At 42.3% G+C, this 27,263-nt stretch overlaps 1 protein-coding gene across 3 annotated transcripts in view; it reads left to right on the top strand.

Annotated features, from left to right (window-relative positions):
• Shroom2 (shroom family member 2) overlaps positions 1-27,263 on the top strand; it is a 131,903-nt gene that overhangs the window by 91,031 nt on the left and 13,609 nt on the right. For all 3 annotated transcript variants that reach the window (XM_046464243.2, XM_046464242.2, XM_046464244.2), the window contains exon 6: positions 25,761-26,438. In XM_046464243.2, the coding sequence (XP_046320199.1) occupies positions 25,761-26,438 (678 nt within the window). The remainder of the gene's footprint in view (positions 1-25,760; positions 26,439-27,263) is intronic.

Below are 27,263 nucleotides of genomic sequence, written 5' to 3'. Positions count from 1 at the left end.
TACAGGTGATGATTTAACTCTGATATCTAAGTGGGGCAGGGAAGCAGAGTCTTCTACAAGCAGCATTTCTGATTGTGACCTCGGCTTTCTGATTGGGTTCTGACATAGAAAGCTGTGCTGAGGGTTTGGTGCAGCACTTGCCTAATATTTGTGAGACCCTGGGTTTAAGCCTCAGTACTGCATGGGGGAAAAAGTCTCATTGACACAGGGAACCTAAATTGTGTAGTTTACTTTAGCTTTCGAGTGACTTCGGGGCTGTGGGCTGGTGGTTGCTCTCCCAAGAGAATCCACCGCCCTGGGGACAGATGCCCCTTCCTTCCCCAGTGCCCTGCCTCTGGTGACTACACAAGAGCTCCCCTTATAGCCAGGAAAGTTGCCTGGAGTCTACTATGGCCTCTTCCTGGATGGAGGAGCTCCTTCTGGTATATATAGGAAGCTACTCTGGTCTCTTTTCTTTGTTGACTGCTTGCTTTCATTCTCTTCAGTTGACCATGGTTGAGTTTGCCTGTAATTGAGTTTTTGCCTTTCTCCAGAAACCCACCTATATCCATCACCTCCTACAGGTTCTTCCAGCTCACTCCTATCTTTCCTGTGTTCTGGTTGAGTGCCCCACCCGGTGGGGCCGAGGTAGTACAGGCACCCACTTGTGAGGCTGTAGGAATTTAAATACTATATATATGTTAGTGTCTATTATTCATATTGGCAAAGTCATTGGCAAAGCCATCACTCACTATTCTTGGGATCATCTTTGCCTTTTAATTCTTGTGGCCTCTCATGGCTCAGTGTTTAACTTAGGTGCTTTTGTTTTAATTCTAGAACAAAATTGTGAAATCAGGTTCCTGTTTCTTGATTGGGACCCTCTGTGGCATCCTATTTCAAAGATTTTTTTTAATTATTATTTTTACTTATTTATTATTTATTTTTATGGTCCTGGGGACTGAACCCAGGGCCTCATGCATGCCAGGCAGGTGCCCTTCTGTTAAGCTATATCCACTGCCCTCATAGATGTTTTCTTGGCTTTCCTACTATTTAAATAGTAGTGAACTCCTTCATTGGACCTGCAGGATTACCCAGTGTTAGCATTATAAGTAACTCTCATCCCTGGATTGTGAATATTGGCCATGTGGTCCCACTCCTGCAGAAGGTGCAGCCTTTAAGAGGGCATGATAGCACCAGGTGTGGTGGTGTACACCTGTCATGCCAGCAACTGGGAGGCTAAGGCAGGAGGATCATAAGTTTAAGGTCAGCCTCAGCAACTTAGTGAGATCCTGTCTTAAAATAAAAAACAAAATCGACTGGGGTTGTAGCTCAGTGGTAGAGCATCCCTGTGTTCAGTCCTTAGTACCTAAAACAAGAGGGCATTATAGCAAGAATGGCCAGGATAATAACATGAATGAGCCATGGTATAACGTAGATGTTTTAGAAGCAGAGAAAGACTGAAAGTCTGCCTTGCAGAGATAAGCAAGGTGAAGGGCTATAGAGGCCACACCTGATGACCAGGGAGGATCCTGGCTCAGTTGACCCATTCCTTCTATGCTTCCTGCCACCTAGGCATCCTTCAGCATCGTTTGATTTTAGGAGCTCTGGGAAACAGGCTGCAAATCCAGGCAGCCTCTTTCTTTTGAGTGTGGGCACAGGAGCTTAATTGCAGTAGATTTTTCCTTGGCTGCTTTCTGTGTGTGCTAGATTTTGTATATGAGAAACCAGCATTATCTGGTGGATATTGTTAGAGAATTGAAGGCTCACTGAGGTTGAATTCTCTCACAAGACCATCACAGGCTTGTACATCCACACTCTCTGGGTCTGGAACATTCTCATCACCCCTGAGCAAAAAACCCTGTACTCATGTCACAGTCCCTCCTAAAATATATTTAATTTTAATGTTGAAAGAATCTTACAGACTCAGTGTCTTAAGTGGTTGTTAGATTCTTGCAGTTAATCTCAGAAAGTACACATTTTCTGAAGGTTCTACATATGTGAAATGAAGGGGTTTTTTTGTTTTGTTTTGTTTTGTTTTGGGGTGTGTGTGTGTGTGTGTGTGTGTGTGTTTTACCAGGGATTGAACCTAGGGGTGCTAACCACGGAGCCACATCCCCCAGCCCTTTTGTATCTTTCTTTAAAAAAAAAAAAAAGAGAGAGAATTTTTTAATATTTATTTTTTAGTTTTCGGTGGACACAACATCTTTATTTTTTTTTAATTTTTATGTGGTTCCATTCCATTTTGAAGGATTTCACTACTATTTGAATAGTAGGAAAGCCAAGAAAACATTAAACCCAGCGCTCCGCGCATGCCAGGCGAGCACGCTACCTCTTGAGCCACATCCCCAGCCCCTGTATTTTTCATTTTGAAACAAGTTCTCACTAAGTTGCCTAGGGCTTCGCAAAGTTGCCGAGGTTGGCTTCCAACTTGTGATCTTCCTGCCTCAGCCTCCTGAGTCGCTGGTATTATAGGCATACACCACCACACCCGACTAGAAGAGAGTTCTTTGAATCACCTTGTCCTCACCATAAATAGAAACTGCATTCAGATATGTCCAAGTCCTTTTTAAGCCGCCTCAAACCCAAGGGAATCCTCCAGGAGGACACTAGAGCCACAAGCCTGTGCTAAGTCTGGGTTCCCTGAGGCCACACTGAGCCTGTTTCCCTCCCACAGAGCTCACTATGACCTCCAGCCCTGTAAGAATCCAGGAGAAGGAAAAGGAGTGATTTGTGGATGGTGACAAATGGTCGCCTGAAAGAACATTGAGCTCAGCTTTTCTCAAATATAACACTTTGAGCAAGTCCTGTGAACACTGGCTTTATTATTTTGTTTGCATATATCTTGCAAATTAGTTTTATGGTTGTAGTCTAATAGCCATTAAAAAGGAGTATAAAACAGATTTTATTTAGACATTTAACAATTTAATAAAAATATTCAAAGCCATATAGCACATGATTCCATTTATATAAACTGGAATAGGCAAATCCACGAAGAGGATTAGCCAGGGGCTAAAGATGGGGAGTGGGGGTGTGGAGACTGTTAATGAGATTGAGATTTCTTTTGGATTGGTAGAAATGTTCTGGAATTAGGTAGTAGTGATAGGTGCACCACTCGGTGAACATCCTAAAAACGAATACAGTCTGCGTATTCCAAGGGTGAATTTTATCTCAATTAAAAAAAATCTTGGGGCTAGGGTGGTGGTTCAGTGGCAGAGCGCTTGCCTCACAGTGTGAGGGACTCAGCACCACATAAAAATAAACAAACAAAATAAAGACATTGTGTCCATCTATAACTAAAAAAATTTTTTTTAAAAATCTTGGGATGAGGCTGTAGCTCAGCAGTAGAGCACTTGCCTAGCACGTGTGAAGCACTGGGTTCCACCCTCAGCAGCACATAAAAATAAATAAGTAAATAAAGGTATTGTGTCCATCTACAACTAAAAATATTTTTAAAAATAATAAAAAAAACCTCAATATGGGGAATCCACAAAAAAAGCTCTTTTTTACCTTAAAATGAGTCTGTGCATTAAGTGACTCATTCAGAGAGTGACAACCTTTGTAAAGGATACAGATGATGGATGTTTGGGCTCTCAGAAATGCATATTCCTGATGTGACTTCTAGCGCCATCCTTTTGGTGTGGAAGCAGCCATTTCAAGCCTTGGTTGTCTTCCTTATCAGCCTGCTAAGAGGAACTTGGCAGGGTTTCAGCCTCCGTTCACTGTCCCTCAGCTGGGCACAGTATCCACACTGTCACGTATACCCAACAGTCACAAGGTCTTTCTCTTCACGTTCCCAGTTTTCTACCCAGCTTTCCTAATGCAGGAACCAAGATGAGCGAAACATCTAAACTCTGTGAGTCAGAGACGTGGGTTTGGGCTTGTGGAACTCGCCTGGCCACCTGCCTCCAGGTCCGTCTGGATCTCTGAGTCATCCTGCCTCCTGGTTCCCTTTTACATATTGCTTTATCTCTCACGAGGCCCGCGTTAGGAACTTGGGAAGAGCAGAGTTCTAGGTCTTTAGATAGAACATCTCCAAGCGGCAGTGTGTCTTCTCAAGCTGGTTCTCATGTGGGGTCCTCTCCCTCTGCTCTCAGGTTCTCTTCTGTTTCCCCTCTAGTAAGCAAATCCCAGGCTGCATCTCCACCTTGGACCACCTTCACAATCAGGAGGAGGTTGGGTCTCACGGTTTATGATGTTAATGATCCTCTCTCTCATATGGCACACCCAAATCTTTGGGGGGCATCCAGTGGAATGCTGTGGGACCATACAAGGTTCAAGGATCTGGGTGCGATTCACTTAGAAGAAGAGGTGAATGTGGAAGCCAAACGACTTTCTCCTTTGCCTAGAAAATTATGGGAAAACATCTTTCAACACCCTGATTTTGAGTTCTGGGGAAGCAGGTATGCAGATGATGCAACAGAAGAAAGGCTTGTGCAACCTTTGGTTCAGCCAAGGGTCGGCAGCCTATGGCCCACAGGCCGAACTTGGCCAATTGCTTCTTTTTGTAAATACAGATTTATTGGCATGCAGCCCACTTGCTCACAGACTGCTGTGACTGCTTTCTCACTGTATCAGCAGGGCTGAGTTCTTGCAACAGATAAGGTGCCCAGAGCTGAATGTATTTCCTATCTGGCCATGTCCCTCCACGGCAAAGGTTTGTCAGTCATGGGGAATTTAGTCCAGGGGCAGAAGAGATGGTCCTAATGAGTGTGCTTCTAGTGTGTATAGAAGTGTGTATGGATGTTTTCAAAGAGGCTTCACAGCATGATATCCATTTCTCATCATTTTCCTTTTCCTAGCCTCTGGTGTGGTGGTTTAATTTGGGGAAGTTTGCTTCATCTACCCAAGTACAGGAGGTTTTGTGTGTTTGCAGCATGAGAATGCATGGAGCTGTCAGTGCAGGTTCCTTTGGGATGTTCTGCCGTGTTTGTGTCAGCATAGATGGGTTAGGGAACATTGTCCTTGGACCACAAGGGCCAGGCTTGCTGCTCGTTCATGGGAAATGACTTGAAAAGGTGAGGTACAAGGCTTCACTAAGACTGTTGGAGAAGTGAGGAGGGCCAGTTATTTTGGAATGTGGAGGTGCTAGGTGGTAACTTGGTTCCTTTGGGGGGAATTTTTCTTTTTAAAAGCACATTTTTATGTGGTTTATTGCAAAGATTTATGATTTTAAAGTCCATTTATTTATTTATTTATTGGGTACTGGGGGTTGAACTCAGGGGCACTTGATCACTGAGCCACATCCCCAGCCCTACTTTGTATTTAGAGACAGGGTCTTACTGAGTTGCTTAGCACCTCACTTTTGCTGAGACTAGCTTTGAACTCATGATCCTCCTGCCTCAGTCTCCCAAGCCACTGGGATTACAGGCATGTGCCACCGCACCTGGGCTATCTATTTATTTATAATTTTGTCTTGAACCAGGTTTTGGCTAAGTTTCCCAGGCTAGTCTCAAACTTGGAATCCTCCTACCTCAGGCTCCCAAGTAGCTGAAATTATCAGGGTGTGCCAATATGCCTGGCTGAATGTCTTAATGGTATTAATACTACACAGTCTCTGAAAAGATCTGAGCACCTTGTAAGCCTAGATTATTAGGTCTCACTCTAAGAAACGTGGATATATGGACACCCTAAATTATAAACATGGATATTGTAAAAGTGCCTTCTCTTTAGAAATGATTCTTAGGGGATCTCTTTTAAGAATGCATTCCTAGTCAGGTGTGGTGGTGCGTGCATGTAATCCCAGGTACTCAAGAGGCTACTAAAGAGGGTCACAAGTTCTAGGACAGCTTGAGCAAGTTAACAAGATCCTGTCTCAAAAAATAAAAAGGACTGGGAGTACAGCTCAGTGATAGAGTGCTCCTGGGTTCAGTCCCCAGTACTACACCCCCTCCCCTGAAACCATTCTTACATAGCCAACACCAGAGATTGGTGTCCCATAGAAAGGACCAGAGCTGCCTCCAGGGCTGGGGCAGAGAATAGAGAGCATGAGCCCACCCGTCAGCAGTCTGTGGAGCCAGAAAGGAAGGACATGCTCAAACACATGCAAATAAACCCAAGCACCACAACAGGGTATGCCAAAGGGACACACAAGCCAACAGTGACCAAAGCTGGAACAACTTAAGCAACAAAATAAAGTGGTAGTGAGTATAACATAATGTATAAAGTGAATCCATGAGCCCATAGTACACACAGAATTGATTGAATGAATTAATACATGGAAAATAAACAAAACTGTCATGCAGAGAAATATCACACAATTTCTGTAGAAACTCCACCCTCAAGAAGGTGGAATATAATTCCCCATGCCTTCAGAAAGAGCACCCTCCTTCCAAATACATTATGAAGAGCGGGGTGGAAAGAATAAGTTACAGTGGAGAAGCCTGATGTTTACGAACTCCACGGGGTAATCAAGGTTGATGTCAGCAGAGATAAGACCTGCTGACAGCATGTACCCTTAATATCATACATGACAATAGGACTTAACCCAAGTCTAATCATAAAAAGAAAAAAACCAAACAGTTCCCAGTTGGGGAACAGGTTACAGATGCCTGAATAGTCATCCTCTAAATTGTCATCTGTCTTATTCTATTCAGGCTGCTATAAAAAGTAGATTGGTGGCTTATAAAACCAAACATTGATTTCTTAATTTTGGCAACTGAGAAGTCCAAGATCAAGGGAGTAGCAGATTTGGTGTCTAGTGAGGGCTCACTTTCTGGTTCACAGATGGACGTCTTTCCCCCGTTTCCTCACGTGGTGGAAATGGCAAGGAAGCTCTCCAGGCTCTTTTATAAAAGGTACTAATCCCATTTGTCAGGACTTCATTCTCATAACCTTACAAAGGCCCTACCTCCTAGCTTCATTGCTTGGAAGTTAGTGTTTTACCTTGCATTGTGGGGGGAGGAGGCGGGGTGGGATATGGACTTTCAGTTCATAGCAGTGTTACAGTAAAAGGAGACATGATAACTAAATGCAGTGTGGTGCCTGGATGGGATCCCAGGACAGGAAAAAGAACATTAAGTAGAAAGAAAATTTGAATAATGTGGCCTTTAGTTAATATTAACACACTCATATTGGTTCATTAATTGTGATAAACTGTTAGTCAGCTTTCCATCATTATACCAAAATACCTGAAATAATTAACTTATAATGACAAAAGGTTTATTTTGGATTATAGTTTTGGGGGGTTCTACATCATGATCAAATGATTCCATTGCTTTCAGGCCTGTGGTAAGGCAGCACAGAATGATGTGGTAATGTGTGGTGGAGCAAAACTACCTGCCTCAATGGCCAGTAGGCAAGAGAGAGAGAGAGAGAGAGAGAAAGCAAGCCAGGCTTCCATATTCCCTTTAAGGGCATGCCCTCAATGACCTAATTTCCTCCCACTAGGCCCCACTTTTAAAGGTTCCCAGTAGTCTCATCCTGGGGACCAAATCTTCAACATATGAGTCTTTGTAGACATTCAACATCCAGATAATAGCAAACACACCATACTAATGTCAGATTTAGTAATAGGGGAAATTAGATATGAGCTATAGAAACTCTCCTATTGTCAGTTTTTCTGTATGAATCTTCAACCATTTGAAAATGAGTTGTTTGTTTAAAATCATAATTCTCATAAAGCATTTTGACTTACCCCATTTCTAAGTACTGATAATGGTGCAAAAGTAAAGCTCAGTCAGCTTCCAGTTGTAAATTTCAATCTTTTCCCAGGCTGTGATGTGCCCTGCGGTCCTCTCTTGAAGGGGCGGGCAGCCAGCCACAGCTCCATCAGCCCCTCGAGGGGAAGCAGCCAAGTCTACAATGTGTATGTTGCTAAGCTAGGATGCTTGGGAGATGAGGCGTACTACTTGGTGGCACTTTCAACGTAAGATATTTTCCACTTACAGTGAGTTTATTGGGACATAATCCTATTCAAAGTTGAAAAGCATCTGTATTAGGGACACACCTTTTGAGACGTTAATATAACAAAATCATCAGCTGCCAGGTACTTTCTGGATTCCTATTATGTGTGTTGACTCACAATATACATTGAACATTTGTTTGGGATATGAAGACAGCCTGGGGAACCTTAGATGGCACCCTCTCTTGGTGGCAGGAACATGTAGTTGGTAAAATAATAGGTAGAGATGAAAAATATTGGAAAGAATATAAGCTTTGAGGCTAAAACTCCAAATTAAGTTTAAATTCTCATTGTACTCAGGCTGCCCAAGCTTCTCCTGGAAGATAGGGAAGTCCATGGCAGCCTTTCTTGCAGACTGCTTAAATGCTTAATGGATGTATCATAAATGGATCAGTGCAGTGCTCAAGATCCAGTAGATGTTGATTAAAAAAAAAAGTTACTTTTACAAAAATAGCAATAAATCATTAGAGACTGCTGTTTGGTGAACTGAATAGGAGTCTGATTAATTGCTGTGAATGAGGGAATTGGTAGATGGAAACAGATTGGAAGGAGAAAGTCCATCCTGATGGCTGAGCTCAGGACTTGGAAGGTAGAGACTCTCTGAGTGGGAAAGGGCTCTCAGGAGCAGCAGTGGGGCAGCTGCTTCCTGCATGGGGGCCTGTGGCACTGAGGTCTTGGGCCATGCTAGGAGTGGAGGTGGGGCACAGGGACTTTAAATACAGATCATTGTGAAGTGATGAATTGGGTGAGTCGGGGTCAGCATGACTGCTTTGTCTTCTTCCCTGAGTGCCTAGCCCACAGTCAAACTTCCGGAACACTTGGTTGATTGGTTGATGGATTACATTCCTAATGAGTGTGTAATCAACTCAAGAATATCCATAGATGTGAAGTAGTCTACTGAGTGTGGTCTTTAACTTCATTATAGTTATGGAGGTGAACCACGTATTATATGTGTCGTATGATTATCAAGACTACTAAAATACTTAAAATTACCTGCATGATATTAGTACTATAGACTTTTCTTTTTAAAAAAATTATTGGTGCATTATAATTATACGTAATAATAGGGTTTGTGACATACTTGGACATGCACATAACATAGTTTGGTTAATTTGCAGTAGGCTTTTCTGTATTTCTCCTGTTTTAAATATAAAAAGAGAGACCCTTCAAGTCTTTTGGGGTTTAAAAGGAAAAACCTTTTGGGGCTTAAGCCTTGAAGTGTGGGGAACATTCCCGGAGGCCAGAAGTTGCTCAGTGGTGGAGGTGCGAGTTGCCGGAGCCTGCGTGAACTTGTCCATCATAAAGCAGCGGGCTGACGCTGCAGCTGTTGCCAGCATGGCTTTGAGGCTCTTCGGTGCTGTCAGCAGTGAGATGCAAGGGCTGCAGTGGCAGAGGCGGTCTGCGGGTCCCTGAAGCAGGTTGCTGTCTTCACAGACTGTGTGAGCTCCGATCCACTGCAGCAAGCACAAGGAGCAGGTGAGGGACTACAGCGTGGGGCATCTCACCCCAGAGGGGGCTGGTTTAAAAATGCTCATGCTATTTGTTAGGGGCTTGTAGTTCCCAGTGGCTCTTTTGTTCTGCTGTCTTGAAGGGCAGGTTGTTTGTCAGCTCACAATGGCGTGGGTAAGATCTGGCAAGATCTGTAAACATTCTTATTGTTTATTGTTCCTTCTGAAGATGAGAAATAATGCAAATCAGGGTGCAGATTCTAGCTGGAGTTCTGCAAACGGGCACGTGTGTGAGCAGGCACGTTTGCTGTGCTGCTTGTAAGCCTGTGGATACATGTAGTTTTTTTGCAGCTTTGGTTTTCACAGTTGGCTAAACACATATTGGAACTGGAAGCCACAGCACCATTGTCCCCACTGATGGGACCAGAAGCCCTTGGTATGTGGGACCTTTGCTCCGTGTGAGTTCTGCAGATGGGTGACCCAAGGGGGCTGGCTCGAAGGTGCCAGCATCATATGAAGACCTGTCTGCCTTACCATTTCTTTTTTAATAGCAGTAAGAACCAAGCATTCTCACTCCTGAGGCATTGAGTGTGGACATTGAAAGAAAATGGTGAGTCAGCCACATCCTAATGAAGGGGGAAAAAGCGGTGAAAGGAGGTGTGCATGTTTGTTCATGAGAAATGCTCTGTGGAGACATCCACAAGGTGCGGGCTGATGGCAGCGAAAAAATTTACATGGAGTAAATGGGATCACTATTAATTCTTAGCATTTTCCAGCTCTTGCACTTTGCTCTTTGGTGTGATTGTGACAATGGAGAAGCATGCCATTTCTTTAAGGCTGTTTCTGTACAAGGACTGGGGTGGTTTTTTTGGTTTATTTTGCCTTTTGTGTTGTGACAAAAGAAACACATTGTTATTTGGAGCTGTATTTCTAGTGGTTGAATTGCCTTTACTGCTCTGACAGGAGCTTTTGTGTGTGGAAGGGGATGCCATTTTCACAGGGAAATTGCTGCATAGATATGTATGTACACACACATGCGCACACTCTGTCTGCATCTGCATCTACTCACGCATGGGAGTAGATGTCATTTTGAAATGCATGTTTAGTGATTGTGCGAGTGGAGAGGTAAAAAAGGAAAAGGAGCTTGAAGAGAGGTTTTCAGAAACCTATGAGGTAGCATTGACAAACAGCCTGCTGCCTGTGGACTATCTTAAGATTTATAAAATGAATGAATGAAAAATAATATTTTAACATGTTCATAAGAAAAATTGAAGATTTGTCACAGATTCGATGAATGATTGTATATTTTCCTTGAAAAATAGAACCTTTGAGGCATGTTCTACAAGTATTTTAGATGATTTTGTTGCAGGAACGTATTGCATTGGTCGCAGGAAAAGGGACATATGTATACTTTGTTTTATGTAGTGGAAAAAATTTATACTTTCTCTGTGACATACATACATTAAGGAAAAACTTTGCAAGGGAATTCTCATTCATACAGGCACACACAAAAGCATTCTTTTTCTAAGGGTGCTAGGAATAGTCCTATGTGTGTGTTAACCATTAGGTGGCAGGTGGCTTCTGTTGCCCAGCTTAAGTGACGAATGGCCCTAGTAAATGTGTGCTAACTGCTGTTGTTTTGCATGGGCTGGCTACTCCTCCAAAATCTGCTTTGGATTTTGGACTTTGGGAACAGTAGTAATTTATGTTACCTTTGGAAATATGTTTGCATGGCTTTTGACTACATTTAATTCGTATATACACACATACTCCTAGAGCAGCTTAGCAGCCAGTTCATTTCTGGGAGACTTGTAGCCATCCCTGGATATCTGAAGAGATCCAAGAGTTACTTAATGATTACTGCAAATCTTTGCAAAGTCCTTTTTAAATGATGTTCATAGTGCCTTTCACCTGTATATCTTGGGTCTTAGAATGTGGGTACCAAGTTCATTTATGATGAAGCAAACTGGGGGTTGCTTCTGGGGATTGGATTCTCTCAGCCGGCTATGGAGAGCTCTGGGTGCAGGGTGGCTCATTTTCAATCAGGTGGTTCCTGCTAACTCATGAGAAAAGGTCATAGGGGTAATCATGGCTTGAATAAAGAATGGATACAAGATACCAAAGCTATTGTTTTATTAGCTTTCTCATTCCTTACCCAGTGTGCTGACATTACAGGGAGAAGGAACTTCACTTTGGGGATGGGGGGTAGTACAGAGACCACCAACTCGGCTGACAGACTTGGAGCCTGAGTGTGGCTCAGCTTGCCTTGGCAGAACTTGCAAATTGCTTGAGCTTTCTGACCCTCAGTTTCTTCTTCCACAAAACAAGAAACTTGGATTAAAGTATTTCTAAGGCTCTTTTCGGCCATAGAGTTTTTTATTCTTAGGAAGATAAGTCGGGGATCTAAATTCACCTTAAAGTTTTATATATATACAGCCGCATGGTTACATTTCTTTTGCTCATTGGCCGTCATCATTCATGTGAATGGAACATATAAATACATACGACACATACACATAGGCATAATATCATTGATACCTGTGTGCAAGTAAATTTAGCCCCTGTTAGAAGACTCAATTTTCTGACAACAGACCCTTGTTGAAGGCAGTTAAACTTCCTTGGGTGTTCTTTGGCAAAGACTCATAAGATCGGCTCACAGGTGAGGTTTTCCTGGGCATGACTTGCAAGAAATTTGATATTTAACTGTTTTGTTAGAAAATCTAGCCAGTGGGCCTTTAAATGTATTTGGAGGTCATTAAAAGGGGGAATAGCGAGATATTCTAGGAAGATGTTTAACATTTATTCACATTCCTGCATATGTGTGTGTATAAATATATACATGTATGTATACATGCATATAAGTACTGCAGAGAGACATTTTTCTATAGTAATTAAATATATAAATCACATGCAGGAAATAATTGAATGCTATTGAGTAAATAATCTATTTCTAAATATGGTTTAGCTGAATAGTAATCTGAGATATGAGGTTTTTCAGAATTTGGGGTCACATGTGATTGGGATAGAAGGAAGACACATGAAGCAAGTGATTTTCTCTGAATTGATGCAGATGGTATATAGACTCTAAGTAGATTTTAATATCTTTTACCAGTAGACTGCCCAGAATTCAAATTTGCCCCTTGTTTTGTAAGCTCAATGAATGTTTTTAAGAGCCAGGGTTTGCTCTCATCTAATCATATAGCTTCCTATGCTTTTAAAAAATCTGTTTTACTAATTAAAACCTTTTTATTAAGAATATATATGGACGACTGGGCATGGTGGTGCATACCTGTAATCCCAGCGGCTCAGGAGGCTGAGGCAGGAAGATTGTGAATTCAAAGCCAGCCTAAGCAACTTAGTGAGGGCCTAAGCAACTTAGCAAGACCTTGTTTCTAAATAAAAATACAAAAAGGGCTGGGGATGTGGCTCAGTGGTTAAGCACCCCTGGATTCAATCACTGGTATCAAAAAAGGAAAAAAAGAAAGAAAGAAAGAATAACACACACACACACACCCGTTCTGGAAAGCAAAATGAGGACATTGGAAATCACCCTTGATCCTATCACCCAGAAACTCCACTGTGGAACATAGAAGGATGTCTCTTTTGAAGCCCTTTTCCGGTGCAGTTACACATTTTTACACATACAGTCCTGCTACACATATGGTATGTAAACTGCCTTTAGAAAGTTGGAAATTTATGATGTATTATATTCTTTTTTTGAGGGGGTACCAGGGATTGAACCTAGAGGTGCTCTACCACTGGTGGGGGGGTGGGAGGGGGAAGACAGTGTCTAAGCTGCTGAGGCTGGCCTTGAACTTGTTATCTTTCTGCCTCAGTCTCCCAAATGACTGGGATTGCAGGCATGCGCCACCATGCCTATCTTGATGCATGGCATTTTTAAGATATGACCACCCAGTGTTGATATTGTACACATTTAGGGCTACTTCTAGCTTGTCACAATTATAAATAACACTGCTGTGAACATCTTTTAGTGAAATATTTGTGCTCTTCCATGCCAGTGTCCTTAGGATAAAAATCTAGACGTGGAATTGGCAGGCATTTAGGAGGTGGTTGCTGTCTATAAAGTGTGCTTATGGTATAGGCATCATCAATAACAACCTAGGAAGTCCTGTTTCTCCTACAACTTTGTTAATATTAGACATCTAAAAATCCTGTAGCTTATTAGGCAAAAACATTATTTCATTTTTAACAAACAATTCTTCATTGACTAGGAAAGTCAAACTTTTAATGTATTAGTAATTTTTATTTGAATGTGTGTGTGTGTGTGTGCACATGTGTGACTATTCACACTCATGTTCATTTTCCTATTGAAGGTGGGCCTTTCTTGATCATTGTCATTTAGGTTACAAATACATCTGAGCAAGTGCGCATGTTGTGTGCTTTTCAAATATTTATGATTGGCTAACACTAGTTTTGTTTTTTAGTAAAGAAGTGCGCTGAATTTTCCTATCATGGCCCTTGCACCTGGTGGCTTTGTGCAGCTAGCTCTGTCTTTTGGTGGCCACAGCTTCTAGTGATTATGCATTACTGTTGCTGGTCTCACGGCAGACAGTGAAGCCACCCATGCCTGTGCCAGTGTGTATTCTCTAGCAGGCGTAGACCTTCCTCTAAAATAATATCCAGTGCTTTGCAAAGAAGAAAGGGGTGCTCAGGAAAGAAAAGAAACCAGGGTTTCAGATAAATATGTTGTAGAAGGAAAAGCCGAAATCAGAAGATGAATGTCTGAATTCTAGCACAGATTATTGGGCAAGTTACTTTAGTTTGGGAAACTTTGAGGGTCCTTGTACATGGGTTGGAGTGCTCATTTGTGACAGAAGAGAGCCGCACTTTCTCTTTTATGCTTGCACCATGTAAGGGGAGTTGACAGTGAATTGCTCTGCTGAAGAGTTTAGAAGTGACCAGCTTTGTCTTCACATGTCCCTTTTTGCTCTGGCAGGAGACCCGCGGTCTCAACTGAGGCACAACTATGGTCCCTGCATATAGTCTATGTTCTTCTTTTTTGGCCATTTTCCCACATGCCTTTCTGGGTTTTGTTTACAGTAGAATGGTTTTCACTGAATATTTTTTATGTTCATTTTGATGCTCATGTTGTGTGTTTATTTTCCCTGGGTAAGCTAGCTCAAAGTATTTGCTCATATAGGGTGTGTAAATACATGAAAACAAAACAGGCAGTGGCTATGTTACTATAGATATAAACACATTTTTAAAGACAAAGGAGATTCTTAATTCCGGTTAATATTTTTGTTTTGTTATAGATATCATTTTATGGGAAAATGTAATTATTTGTAATTGCCCTTAATAGGCAAGTAAACCTAACTGAGTCTATCTGTTGGATTTCTGCAGTAATGAGGCAAATGTCATGTTAAATTACAAGAGGGCTGTAGGATGTGTTAATCAGCTGTTTATTGCTATGACCAAAATACCTGACATCAACAACTTACAGGAAGAAAGATTTATTTTACCTCACATTTTCAGAAGTTTCTATCCCTGGTCAGAAGCTCCATTTTTCTGGGCCTGAAATGAGGCACAACATCATGGCAGAAGAGTATTGGGGAGGAAAGTTACTCAGCTTATGGCAGCCAGGAGGTAGAGAAAGAGAGCAAGTTGGCATGCAAGGCAGGAGCCAGGGACAAGATTGTCTCCAAGGACACTCCCTCCCCGGTGACCTACTTCCGCCAACCATGCCCCACCTTCCTACAGTTACTACCACTTCCCTATAGTTCACTTGTCAATAGTTTAATCCTCTGATGAGGCCAGAGCCTTATGATCCGGTCACCTCTCTAAATTTTCACCTCTGGATATTGCTTCATTGTGGACCAAGCCTTCAACACATGAACTTATGGGGTACATTCTAGACCCAAACCATAACATAGGGATTCAGCTTGTCCTGACTACAGCCATTTTGAATCATCGCTGCTGCGATTGCACTGTCAGTTTCCCTGGGTAGTTCCCCCGCATACCATAAATACCCAAAGCATTAGAATAGCATGTGGGGCTTTATGTCTGCCTGGACCCTGGCTCTGGGATGTATCTGACTCTTTCATAGTAGCCTAAGATATTAGCAATAAGATAAGGTACATTCCAGTCAAGATGAGGGGCTGGAGATGTGGCTCAAGCGGTAGCGCGCTCGTCTGGCATGCGTGCGGCCCGGGTTCGATCCTCAGCACCACATACAAACAAAGATGTTGTGTCCGCCGAATACTAAAAAAAATAAAAAAAAGATGAGGTTGCTTTTGCCCTAACCCATAAATATATCCCTCTTTCTGACCCTAATTGCAAGGATCCAGCTGGTTTTGCTGTTGCCCATAACTACCATTCTGTTGGTAAGCCTCCCAGTAAATTGCATTCTGTGTAGTCCTAGATCTTTCTGCCTCTCTTTATCTCACAGAACTTTGGGCCGATTCTCATACACTTGGACTAAGTTCTTCCAGAACAGTACGTTCCAATAAACCTTATCTATAATATTGAGTAGCAGTGGGAATTTGGCCCTGGGCTCTAAATTTCTAATCCTCTGGACTAGAAGGCAAGACAGTATTATAGACATTGATATAGACAATGATAGCCGAGAGAGGTCAAAAGAGACTTTATTTATGTGATATGGGGGTTACAATGAGTGGTTTTCTTTTTCTTTTTTTTGGGGGGGGGGTGGTAGTGTTCTGGGGATTGAACCCAGGTGCACTTAACCACTGAACCACATCTGCAACCTTTTTTATATTTTTTATTTTGATACAGGTTTTCACCAAGTTGCTTAGGGCCTCGCTAAGTTGCTGAGGCTGGCTTTGAACTTGTGATCCTCCTGCCTTAGCCTTCCAAGCTGCTGGGATTATAGGCATTTGCCATTGCACCCGGCTCCAATTAGTGTTTTGTTTTGTTTTAGTTGTAAATGGAGACAATATCTTTTTATGTGTTTATTTTATGTGGTGCTAAGGATCAAACACAGTGCATCACACGTGTGAGGCAAGTGTTATACCACTGAGCATTGGTGTTTTAAAGCTATGATTTTATAACTTTCCTGGTCACTTTTTAGTTGCTTCTGGAAGCAGTGGTTGATCCTCATGTGAACCCAAGTAGAATTCCACTAACTGCCTTTTGAAGTCCTTTTGAATTCCTTTCAGAGATGGGCTGGCTCACGGCTCAAGAAGCTGTTCTGGGAGGAGGAATGTGAACAGGTCCCTCCCTGGCCTGCTTCCTGGGAGCATTCTCACCATTTTTGCAGATGATGATTTGCAAGAATCTCAACCATTTCTGCAGATGATAATGATTAGATTTGAGAGAGGTATGCCAAGCCTAGGATTAAAACATCAGGAAAATAGCTTTCAAAATCCAAATGTGGTGGGCAGAAAAGTGGGAGAGAAGGAATTTGGGAGAGGAGGTTTTATAAAGCAGAGATTCTGAATGCTTGCACAACATCCAAATTGCCTAGAAGACTTGCCTTGAAATACAGATTCACAGGAATGTCATCTGTCCCTCATTGTTCCTCCCTCCTCCCAGACTTGGCTTTCTGATTGAGTAAATTTGGGGAGAGCCCAGCTCCTCTGAGTCAAGTCTTGAGATCAAGAATGAGATTTCTCAGCCATAGAAAGAAGAAGCACCTTGGAACGGATTCTCAGAACGTGTATCTAAAAGTATGGTCACAGTGATATATTTGAGCAGTTAGTCACAAATTGTAATCTCCAAATCTGAACTGGTACAGTGGCCTACACCTGTAATCCCAGTGATTTGGAAGGCTGAGGCAGGAGGATAGCAAGTTCGAGACCAACCTGGGCAACTTAGTGTCTCAAAATAAAAAAGGGCTGGGGTGCTAGGGATGAAGCTCAGTTAGTAGAGTGCTTGCCTTGCATGCACAAGGCCCTGGGTTCAATCCCCAGCAGCCCCCCTCCCCCTCCCCCCCAAAAAAAGCTGGGGATGCAGCTCAGTGATAGAGTGTCCCTGGGTTCATTCCCAAACCAACCCCTGCTCCAAATAGCGGGGGAAAATAGAAAAACCAAAACCCCACCATCACCACAAAAAAATCTGAGTTGGACTTTATGGCATATTCTTGTAATCCCAGTTACTTGAGAGACTGAGGCAGGAAGATAACCAGTTCAGGACCTAGGCAACTTAGCAAGACCCTGTCTCAAAATAAAAGGGCTGGGATGTGGCTCTGGTAGTGTATTCCTGGGTTTAATCACTAGCACCACGGGGGGGGAAAAATCCTCCAAGTCTAGGAAATCTTTATTACTGATTGGTAATCCCTCAAGAAGTCAGTACCTGTTAATTTGCTTTTGGATCATCTGTGATTGGAATTTCTCTCTTCATCTGTTGTCCCTGCCCCCATTGCCTCTGCTAAACCACAAATTACTTATCAGTCTGTCTAATTCAACTTCATTACCGTTTGGCATCCCAGTCCCTGCAAGCAAAAATAATACCCCAGGGAAGCTGCAAATCCTTTTATCCATCTGTGAAGACATTGAAGAAATAAAATTCATCTGATTTTTCTCAAGTAATTGCTTTTCCCATGTGGCTTTGGGATCTTGGAAAAGAGAACCTGCTTGGGGCCGACATAGAGAGGGAGGCTGTGGCATAGATGTTGTAGTGAAGAACCAAGTGAGTTAATGGTGATTCAGGGCTTATGTTCTCTCAGAAGCTCATTCTACAAAACACATGAGTTTGAGCAGAACTTGCGGAAACAGCTCTCTCCTTTGTCATTATTAGCCCATCTGTTCATTCAGTAAATACAGGTTGATCATCTCTAACCCCCAAGTCTGAAGTCGTCCAAAATCTGAATTGTTTTAGTACTGACAAGACGCCACAAGTGGAAAAAGTCTGCACTCGACCTCACGCCACACTGTGACGGTCAGAGTCAAATTCAGGCACATTAAAAATGGTTATATAAAATTACCTTTGGGCTCTGTAATGGTTTGGGTCTGGAATGTCTCCCAGAAGCTCATATGTTAGGGAATATACCAGTGTTTAAAGGTGAAACTGTTGGATCATGAGGGCTCTGACCTCATGGGTGGGTTAATACATCAAATCCATCATTGGATTAACCCATGGATAGATGAATGGACTACTGGGAGGCAGGACCTAGTTGGAGGAAGTAGGTCACTGGGGCAAGGGTATACTGGAAGGGTTTATCTTGTCCCTCTCTACTTCCTGCTGCCATGAGCTGAGTAGCTTCCCTCCTGCCACACCCTTCTGACTTGGAGCCAGTTAACCATGGACTGAAAGTATGAGCCAGAATAAATCTTTTCTCCTCAGTTGTTTTTGTCAGGTATTTTGGTCACAGTTATGAAAAGCTGACTGACATAGGCTGTGTATATAAATTTTATAGAAAACATAAATGAATTTTGTGTTTAGACTTGCATACCAGCCCTAAGATGTCTCATTATGTATATGCAAGTATTCCCAAATCCCAAACACTTATGGTACCAAGCATTTCAGATAACAGATACTCAGCCTGTATTGTTTCATGCCTGGAAACTGGGCATACCGAGCTCAGACAGCCCCTGCCTCACGACTGTTTGTGCTCTGGGAAGTCCTATGATAAATTGGCATTTCTAAGAAAAGAGTGGCCGATGCCCATTATTCTTGGGTGCTCATGGCATTTAAATGTTTGTCTACTCATTGATTGATAGCTTAGTGGGCTGCCTCTCTTGGGCTCTGGTGCCTTCCCCCACTATCTCCTTTTCCCACTCATTTGGGATTTATGGGGCACTGTGTTGATAGAAGAGCCTTCTACCCATACTTCACCAAGGAGTTGTGTGTCTGTAAGAACAAGTCGGGATGTGGGAAGGACAGTGGAAACACCAGGGGCTCATCTGGGAGACATGTTCATGGAGTGGTGTGGGTGTCCTACCTTTTCAGCTGCCTGACACACCCATCCAAAGGGCCAGTGGCATTGTTGCTCTTTAGCACCAGATGACCTGCCTGGCAGTCCCTGACACATCCCACCAGTCTAAAGGGTTGATAAGTTCCCTGTGATTTCTGATCAAGTTTATATTTTACAATATCACTTTTATTGACACCCACAACCAGTGTTAGTATGCCTCAACAGGCTGCCTTGGCCCGCCTTGGGGATGCCCTTCCCAGGTTGGAGGCCTTGGTGGGTTGTGCTATGTTTGGGGAAGAGCAGACCCTGCTTTTTACAGGTAACAGGGTAAAAGCCCAGAAATACGCATACCTCTGTCCTTTTGTGGTGATCCCCAAATTTAATTTATCTTAGAGACTTGGCAAAGGCACCCTGGATTTTATGAGCGCCTGGTTTCTGTGGTTGGTAGGATTGTTCAGGAGAGAGGGGCAAGGGTAGGAAAGGACATGTACCATACTTTTATTTAGTAGTAGGTCATGAGTTAAAGTCCTGGGAGTGCATCTGCCTTCTTTACCCTGACTTATTTTCAGAGAGCTTGTGGTAAGCAGATGGAGTCTGGAGATAAAAACAGTTACCTCTGCTATATGGAAACCTCACAACTAGACATGGGGCTGGACGTCTCCATAGCAGGAGCAAAAACCATCCGTGTGAATAATAGTGATGTTGATGGGATTTCAAGAGCGTTTGAGCTTTTCCCTCTAACGGTAGTCTCTGCCCTATGACAGTGTGTCGGAACTACTAGGCACGGAAAGCAATCTTTCCCGTATGCTCGGTCTCTTCAGATTAGTTTTGTTTGGCTTTGTGGTTCTGTTCTAGAGCATCCAGCACCTGCCTTTTCAACAGTGAGGCCCATGCAGTGAGATCCCAAGTTCCAGTGGCAGGTCCCTGGAATCTGTGCTGCCTGGAGGCTGCCAGCCTTCTCCCCTCTCAGAACTGACTGCAGCTCTCTCCTTGGTAACATGTCATTAGCATGTTTTGCATGAGAATGAACAGCCAGCCTAGCATGAATATCAATTGCCAGGACTCTGGAATTCGACTGCCTTTGAAATGTTCCTTTGTGTGGCTTACCTCTCTGCTCCAGGGTCATTCTTCTATGCTGTGGCACAAGAGTCCCTAAGTCATCTTATTGTCCTGCTTTTTTTTTTTTTTTTATTGACCTGCTATCATTATTTACTTTATTGTAGAAAGTACAAAAAAGGAATAAACATATTTTTTAAATAAACTAAATGATGATAGCAGGTCCAGAGCTACACATATATAACACAGACGTGAATGTGTTTTACACACCCACATACACACAACATACAGAACGATACAGATACCTGTATGTGACATACAAGCACAGGCACACACACACACACTCCATACATATGACTACACTCATACAACACAGATGCACCCCGTACATACAAATGCTCATTATCTACTAAGTTGTCTCTTGGATCCCTAAATTCCTGGGGGATTTTTTGTCCTTTTTTTCATGTTTGTCACCATGACCTGATTGCCTGGTTTCTTAACTAGGACAATTAAAACCAGTTAGTGCTTTTATAGCTTAGAGTTTGCAGGTTTGTCAGAATCAAGAAAAAATGGGGAACAAATGGCCCTGAGGTTATCATGCCTACCTAAATAAAAAAACGTCAAGGTGGAGTACCACGTGCTAGGCTTCTAGAATTGAAGGGCTGCTGTAGCTCACACCACTCCCCTAGAGAACAGAGCACTCATCTCCCGCACAGGATGTCCCTTAGTAAGGCAAGGAGGAGGCTGTAGAACGATTTTAGTGGATCTTTTGCTCTGAGTCATTATTCCCTTCTCAAAGGGACTTTGTCCCCAGCAAGTGAGTTTACCTTTGGCAGGTGAATTCTCTGCCATTTCTGGGTGGATTGCAGAGCACTCCAGCCTGAGATCAGAGGTTAGCAGTAAGAGATGTCTTTGTAAGTAGAGCTCCTTTTTTAAATCAGTATGCTTCCGGGTAGCCAAAGGCATGTAGATTTGGGGCAAAAGTTGCAGCTCATTTAATTCACCTTTCATGTGATATGGTGGCTATTTATTAAATAACAGATACCAGGTGCTTTTAGATGGGCCTATGGATGCTAGATTTTAGGAGTTTTAATAAGAAAAATTCATATACACCTCAGCTTTTAAAAATGAAGTGAAATATTGAAATGAAACCGGGAGACCTGACCCATGAGTTGCACCTCTTGGAATGCATCTTCAATTTGACAGCATCAAATGTCATCCTGTTTTATAACCAGACAGGTGCTAAACTGGTTATTGTTCTCTAAGCCATTCATTGTGGTATCCAATTTTTTTTTTTTTTTGATAAAACTTTAAATTAGAAGTTTCCGTGAGTGTCAAGCTAATACAGTTAGAAATCAAACTTCCGAGTTGGGTTGATACTTTCTTAAGCTCTAAGTTCGGTTGCTGTGTTGCAGCAGAACATTCATGCCCTCTTTCAAGGTTCAGTGGGATTTAAGCTCTTCTGCCCTTCTCAAGATCTTGAGAACTTTAGCCCTGACTTTGGAGTAGTAGGGTCCAGCTCCTTCTGAGCCTGTGGTGATACAGGGGAGCAGGAGGGCACTGGTCTATGGTACGTTTTCTTCTCTAGAACTTCTGTTAACCCTGGTAGGGACCCTTCTCCCTCACCCAGGACATTGCAGGACCAGCACCAACAGGGCTCTAGATTCCAGTACTGCACATGCCATCTGTAGCACCCAGATTACCACATATCATGTCCAGATTGCTCCAAGACATGGTTCAGAAGTAGGTGCATCTCCTGGGCCTTAAGGCCAGCCCTGGAGTGAAGCTCCTTTGCACTGGGTCTGGTGAAGGTTTCCACTGTTCTGTTTATTAGTAAATAGGTTATGTGTCTCTCTCTCTCTTTTTTTTTCTTTAACTAGAACTTTTTTAAAATTTGTTTTAATTAGTTTTACCTGATAGTAGAATGCATTTATGCACTTTCATATATCATACATAGATGGGATAAAATTTCTCATTTTTTCAGAGTGTTCATGTTGCAGAATCATATTGGTCATGTAGTCACACATATGCATACAGTAATAATGTCTGTTTCATTCTACTATCTTTCCTATCCCCACATCCCCTTCCTTCCCCTCCCATCACTTCCTTCTACCTAATCTAAGGCAACACTGTTTTTCCCTAGTACCCCCTGCCCTATTGTGAATTAGCATCCATGTATTAGAGAAAACATTCAGCCTTTGGTTTTGTGGGATTGGCTTATTTCATTTAGCATGATATTCTCCAATTCCAACCATTTACTGGCAAATAATTTCACTCTTCTTTAAAGCTGAGTAATGTTCCATTGAGTATATATACCACATTTTCTTTATCCATTCATCTATTGAGGGACATCTAGGTTGGTTCCATTGTCCAACTATTGTTAATTGAGCTGCTGTAAACATTGATGTGGCTGTGTCACTATAATATGGTGATTTTAAGACCTTTGGGTATAAACCAAGGAGTGGGATAGCTGGGTCAAATGGTGGTTCCATTCCCAGTTTTCTGAGGAATCTCCATACTGCTTTCCATAGTGGTTGCACTAATTTGCATTCCCACCAGCAATGTTTGAGTGTACCTTTTTCACCATATCCTCACCAACATTTATTGTTGCCTATATTCTTGATGAGTGCCATTCTGACAGGAGTGAGATGAAATCTTAAGAGTAGTTTTGATTTGCATTTCTCTAATTACTAGAGATGTTGAACACCTTTTCATATATATGTTGATAATTGTATTTCTTCTTCTGTGAAGTATCTGTTCAGTTCCTTAGCCCATTTATTGATTGGTTTTTTTTTTTTTTTTTTTGGTGTTAAATTTTTTTGAGTTCTTTATATATCCTAGAGATTAATGCTTTATCGGAGGTGCGTGTGGTAAAGATTTTCTCCCAATCTGTAGGCTCTCTCTTCACATTATTAATTGTTTACTTTGCTGAGAGAAGCTTTTAATTTGAATTCATCCTATTTATTGATTCTTGATTTTATTTCTTGAGCTTTAGGAGTCTTTCCTGTTCAGGAAATCAGATCCTAGTCTGACATGGTGAAGATTTGGGCCTATTTTTTCTTCCATTAGCTTCAGTGACTCTATTATAGTGCCTAGTTGATTTTTGTGCAGGGTGAGAGATAGTGGTTTAATTTAATTTTGCTACATATGGATTTGTTGAATAGGCTATCTTTTCTCCAGTGAATGTTTTTGGCAACTTTGTCTAGTATTAGATTTAGATAACTGTATTTATGTGAGTTAGTCTCTGTGTCCTCTCTTCTGTACCATTGGTCTACAAGTCTATTTTGGTGCCAATACCATTGTTGTTTTAGTTACTATAGTCTGTACAAATTTCTAGAGACATATGACCTACCCAAACTGAATGAAGAGGTCAAACATGATTTAAACAGATCAATTTCAAGTAATGAAATAGAAAATGCCATCAAAAGCCTACCAACCAAGAAAAGCCCAGGAGCAGATGGATTCTCAGCCGAGTTCTACAAGACTCAAAAAAGAATTAACACCAATAGTTCTCAAAGTATTCCATGAAATAGAAAAGGAGGGAACCCTTCCAAACTCATTCTACGAGGCTAATATCACCCTGATACCAAAACCAGACAAAGACATATCAAGGAAAGAAAAATTTAGACCAATATCCCTGATGAACATAGATGCAAAAATTCTTAATAAAATTCTGGCAAATCACACACACAAAAAAAATATTAAAAAGATGGTGCACCATGATCGAGTGGGATTCATCCCAGGGATGCAGGTTTGGTTCAACATATGGGAATCAATAAACATAATTTATCATATTAATAGACCTAAAAGCAAGAATCATATGATCATCTCAATAGATGCAGAAAAAGCACTTGACAAAATTCAGCACACCTTCATGTTCGAAACACTAGAAAAACTAAAGATAGTAGGAACATACCTCAACATGGTAAAAGCTATATATGCTAAACCCAAGGCCAGCATCATTCTAAATGGAGAAAAAATTGAAAGCATTCCTGCTAAAAACTGGAACAAGACAAGGGTGTCCTGTTTCACCACTTCTATTCAACATCATCCTTGAAACTCTAGCCAGAGCAATTAGACAAAAGAAAGAAATTAAGGGGTTACAAATAGATAAAGAAGAACCCAAACTATCACTGATTGCTGATGACATGATTCTATATTTAGAAGACCCAAAAAAATCCCACCAGAAAACTTCTAGAACTAATAAATGAATTCAGCAAAGTAGCAGGATATAAAATCAACGCCCATAAATCAAATGCATTCCTATACATCAGCGATGAATCCACCGAAAGAGAAATTAGGAAAACTACTCCATTGACAATAGCCTCAAAAAAAAAAAAAACAAAAAAACAAAAAACTAGAAATCAATCATGAAAACTATGGAACACTAAGGAAAGAAACTGAGGAAAACCTCGGAAGATGGTTTACCTATCCATGCTCCTGGATAGGCAGAATATTGTCAAAATGGTCATACTACCAAAATCGTTAAACAGATTTAATGCAATTCCTATTAAAATCCCAATGACATTCTTTGTTGAAATAGAAACAGCAATCTTGAAATTTATTTGGAAAAATAAGAGACCCAGAATAGCTAAAGCAATCCTTAGCAAGAAAATACCAGAATACAATACCAGAACTTAAGCTATACTACAGAGCTATGTCTCTTATTGGCACTGAGGCCTGTCTATCGTTTGCTGTCCTAGTTTGGGTCTCCTTAACACTCAGAGGTCCTTTTATTGGGTGATGCTGGGGATCAAATCCAGGGCCTGCCTTTCCCATGGGCAAGTGATGGACTGCTGAGCTACATGCCAGCCCTCGAGTCTTTTTGTTTTAAATGGAAAAAGCTACTTCCTTAAATCTGAGGTCTGTTTTATTACTCTTAGATGGAAGGAAGGAATGTGTGGGCAAAGGTAGGGCCGCCTCATTTGTTGCACATTTGACAGTTGTAAGCTTCAGCGACGGCACTGATAAACATGTAAGCATGCATATGAAGTCTGCCTCTGTGTGTGTGTGACACGTTTTATGTATGTATATGTGTGTAAACACCTGTGTTCATGTGACACGAAAGATCCATGAGACATGGTTGTTTCCAAAGAAAATTGCCTTTGTTTTTCTCGTTTATCATATCACATGACTGGTTTTAAAGGTTTTTTGAGTGAATTGACTGGCTGCCCATCTGAGAAAGGTCTTCCCCTGTGTATATTACAGGTTTCCGTAAAGCCACATAAAAATATAAGTTGAAGTACATAGTTCTGAACAGAGCTGAGAATTTTCATATGGAAAACTTGGTTTTCTAAAACTTCCATGTCATTTTTTATTGAAAAAGTGCAGTTGGTGTGGGTGCTCATGCATCCTGATGCCTCGTGTTCTATGGTATACCACACCAACATACAGCCTCATGTTGTCTTCTGGGGATGAGGTATGAGAAAGCATATGTGGATTTAACTCCTTAAAGTGGTTTAAGGGGATTGTCAAGGGTTTCACGTGTATGCAGGGAGAGTGCTAATTGGAATTCTTGACTTGTTCTTTTGCATTCTTCCTCTAGGCAAGCAGATGCCCAGGGTCTGGCAGTGAGCCCAGGAGCACCACAGGACCCACCAGATCAGAACCCACAGACCCCGTTCACATTGTCTGAATCATCCCACACTTGGGAAGCCCCAGAGCTGCCCCAGGAGGGCCGGGGCCGAGCAGGGACTCTACCCCGCGATTATAGGTACTCAGAAGAGAACACACGGGAAGACTCAGGACCTCTGACCCAGGGAACCCCTTCTTCCCCACATGCTCAGGGAGAGGATTCGTGGCCAGTGAGCACAGCAGCACTCCCCAAGAGGCCAGCCCCGCAGAGGCCTCCACCGCCCAAGCGCGAGCCCAGGAAGTACAGTGCACCTGCAGACACTCAGCCGGCTGCTCCTGGCAGGCCCATCCCAGCGCCGTCCCCTGTGTCCCTGGAGGCGTGTGTGACCCACCAGCCCCTCTCCCATAGCCCCTCTGTGTTCAGCAGTACCCAGCCTCAAGACATCCCAAAGACTACCACCCATGAGTGTGACATCCAGCATGTGAATGAGGACACGTCCCATCCTCGGCCAGAAGCACTGCCCACTTCCAGGTTCCAGCACCTACAGGCAACCACCATGGAGACCTCTCGCTCCCCCTCGCCTCAGTTCGCCCCCCAGAAGCTGACAGACAAACCCCCCCTGCTCATCCAAGATGAGAATTCAACAAGGTATTGTCCTGTGGCGGTGGTAGCATGTGTTCATCCTGTTTCTCCTATAGGTGCTGGTTTCAGTGACTCCTTCCCAGGTGGTTTGCAACTGGTGCCTTGCAGTAGCTTAAGACACTGGATTTAAAGTTGGTCCTGGAAAATAACTGTTGGAGGGAAATTACTTGGAATTTTAACTCGGGGGACTGCTCTTTTCCAATGAGAAGAGCCATTCTCTTCACCTGAGCAGAATGTATTTATTTATATCTATGTCACCCACAGGTATTTGCAGACTAGGGATGTATTTTCCTTGCACATATAGTACTTAGCTGGGGATATATAGCTCAGTGGTTGAGCCCTTGTCTCAAGGGCCTATGTATCATCTTCTGTACTCAAGAGTAAATAAGCAAATAAACATACTCACTTTTTTCTGCACTTTTTTTAAATGGTAAAAAGCTAAGCAACGTGGGTTAGGGCCATAGCTCAGTGGTAGAGCACTTGTCTCACAGGTGTGAGACCCTGGGTTCGATCCTCAGCACCACATAATAGATAGATAGATAAAAGCTAAGCAGTCAGGTATGGTGGTACAGTGGTACAGACCTGTAATTTCAGCAACTCAGGAGGCCAGCCTGGGCAGCTTAGCAAAAAATGAATCAGAAGGGCTGGGTAGAGCCCTTGTCTCAAGGGCCTGGGTACCATCCTCTGTACTCAAAACAAATAAATAAAATTTTAAAACAAAACACATCCGAGTTTGAGTTGTGGAAGTTTGGCTAGGTTTTTTCCTCCTGGCACCAGTAGATGGCTCTCTTTCCCCAGAGTGTTCTTTCAAAACACTTAGGCTCCCATAGC

This window comes from Marmota monax, unplaced genomic scaffold (assembly GCF_021218885.2).
Source record: "Marmota monax isolate L192 unplaced genomic scaffold, Marmota_monax_Labrador192_F-V1.1 WCK01_AAM20220418_F8-fsc00260, whole genome shotgun sequence".
Taxonomy (NCBI): Eukaryota; Metazoa; Chordata; class Mammalia; order Rodentia; family Sciuridae; genus Marmota; species Marmota monax.
The sequence above is the reverse complement of the archived record's forward strand: the minus strand, read 5'-3'. Positions and strand labels throughout refer to the sequence as shown.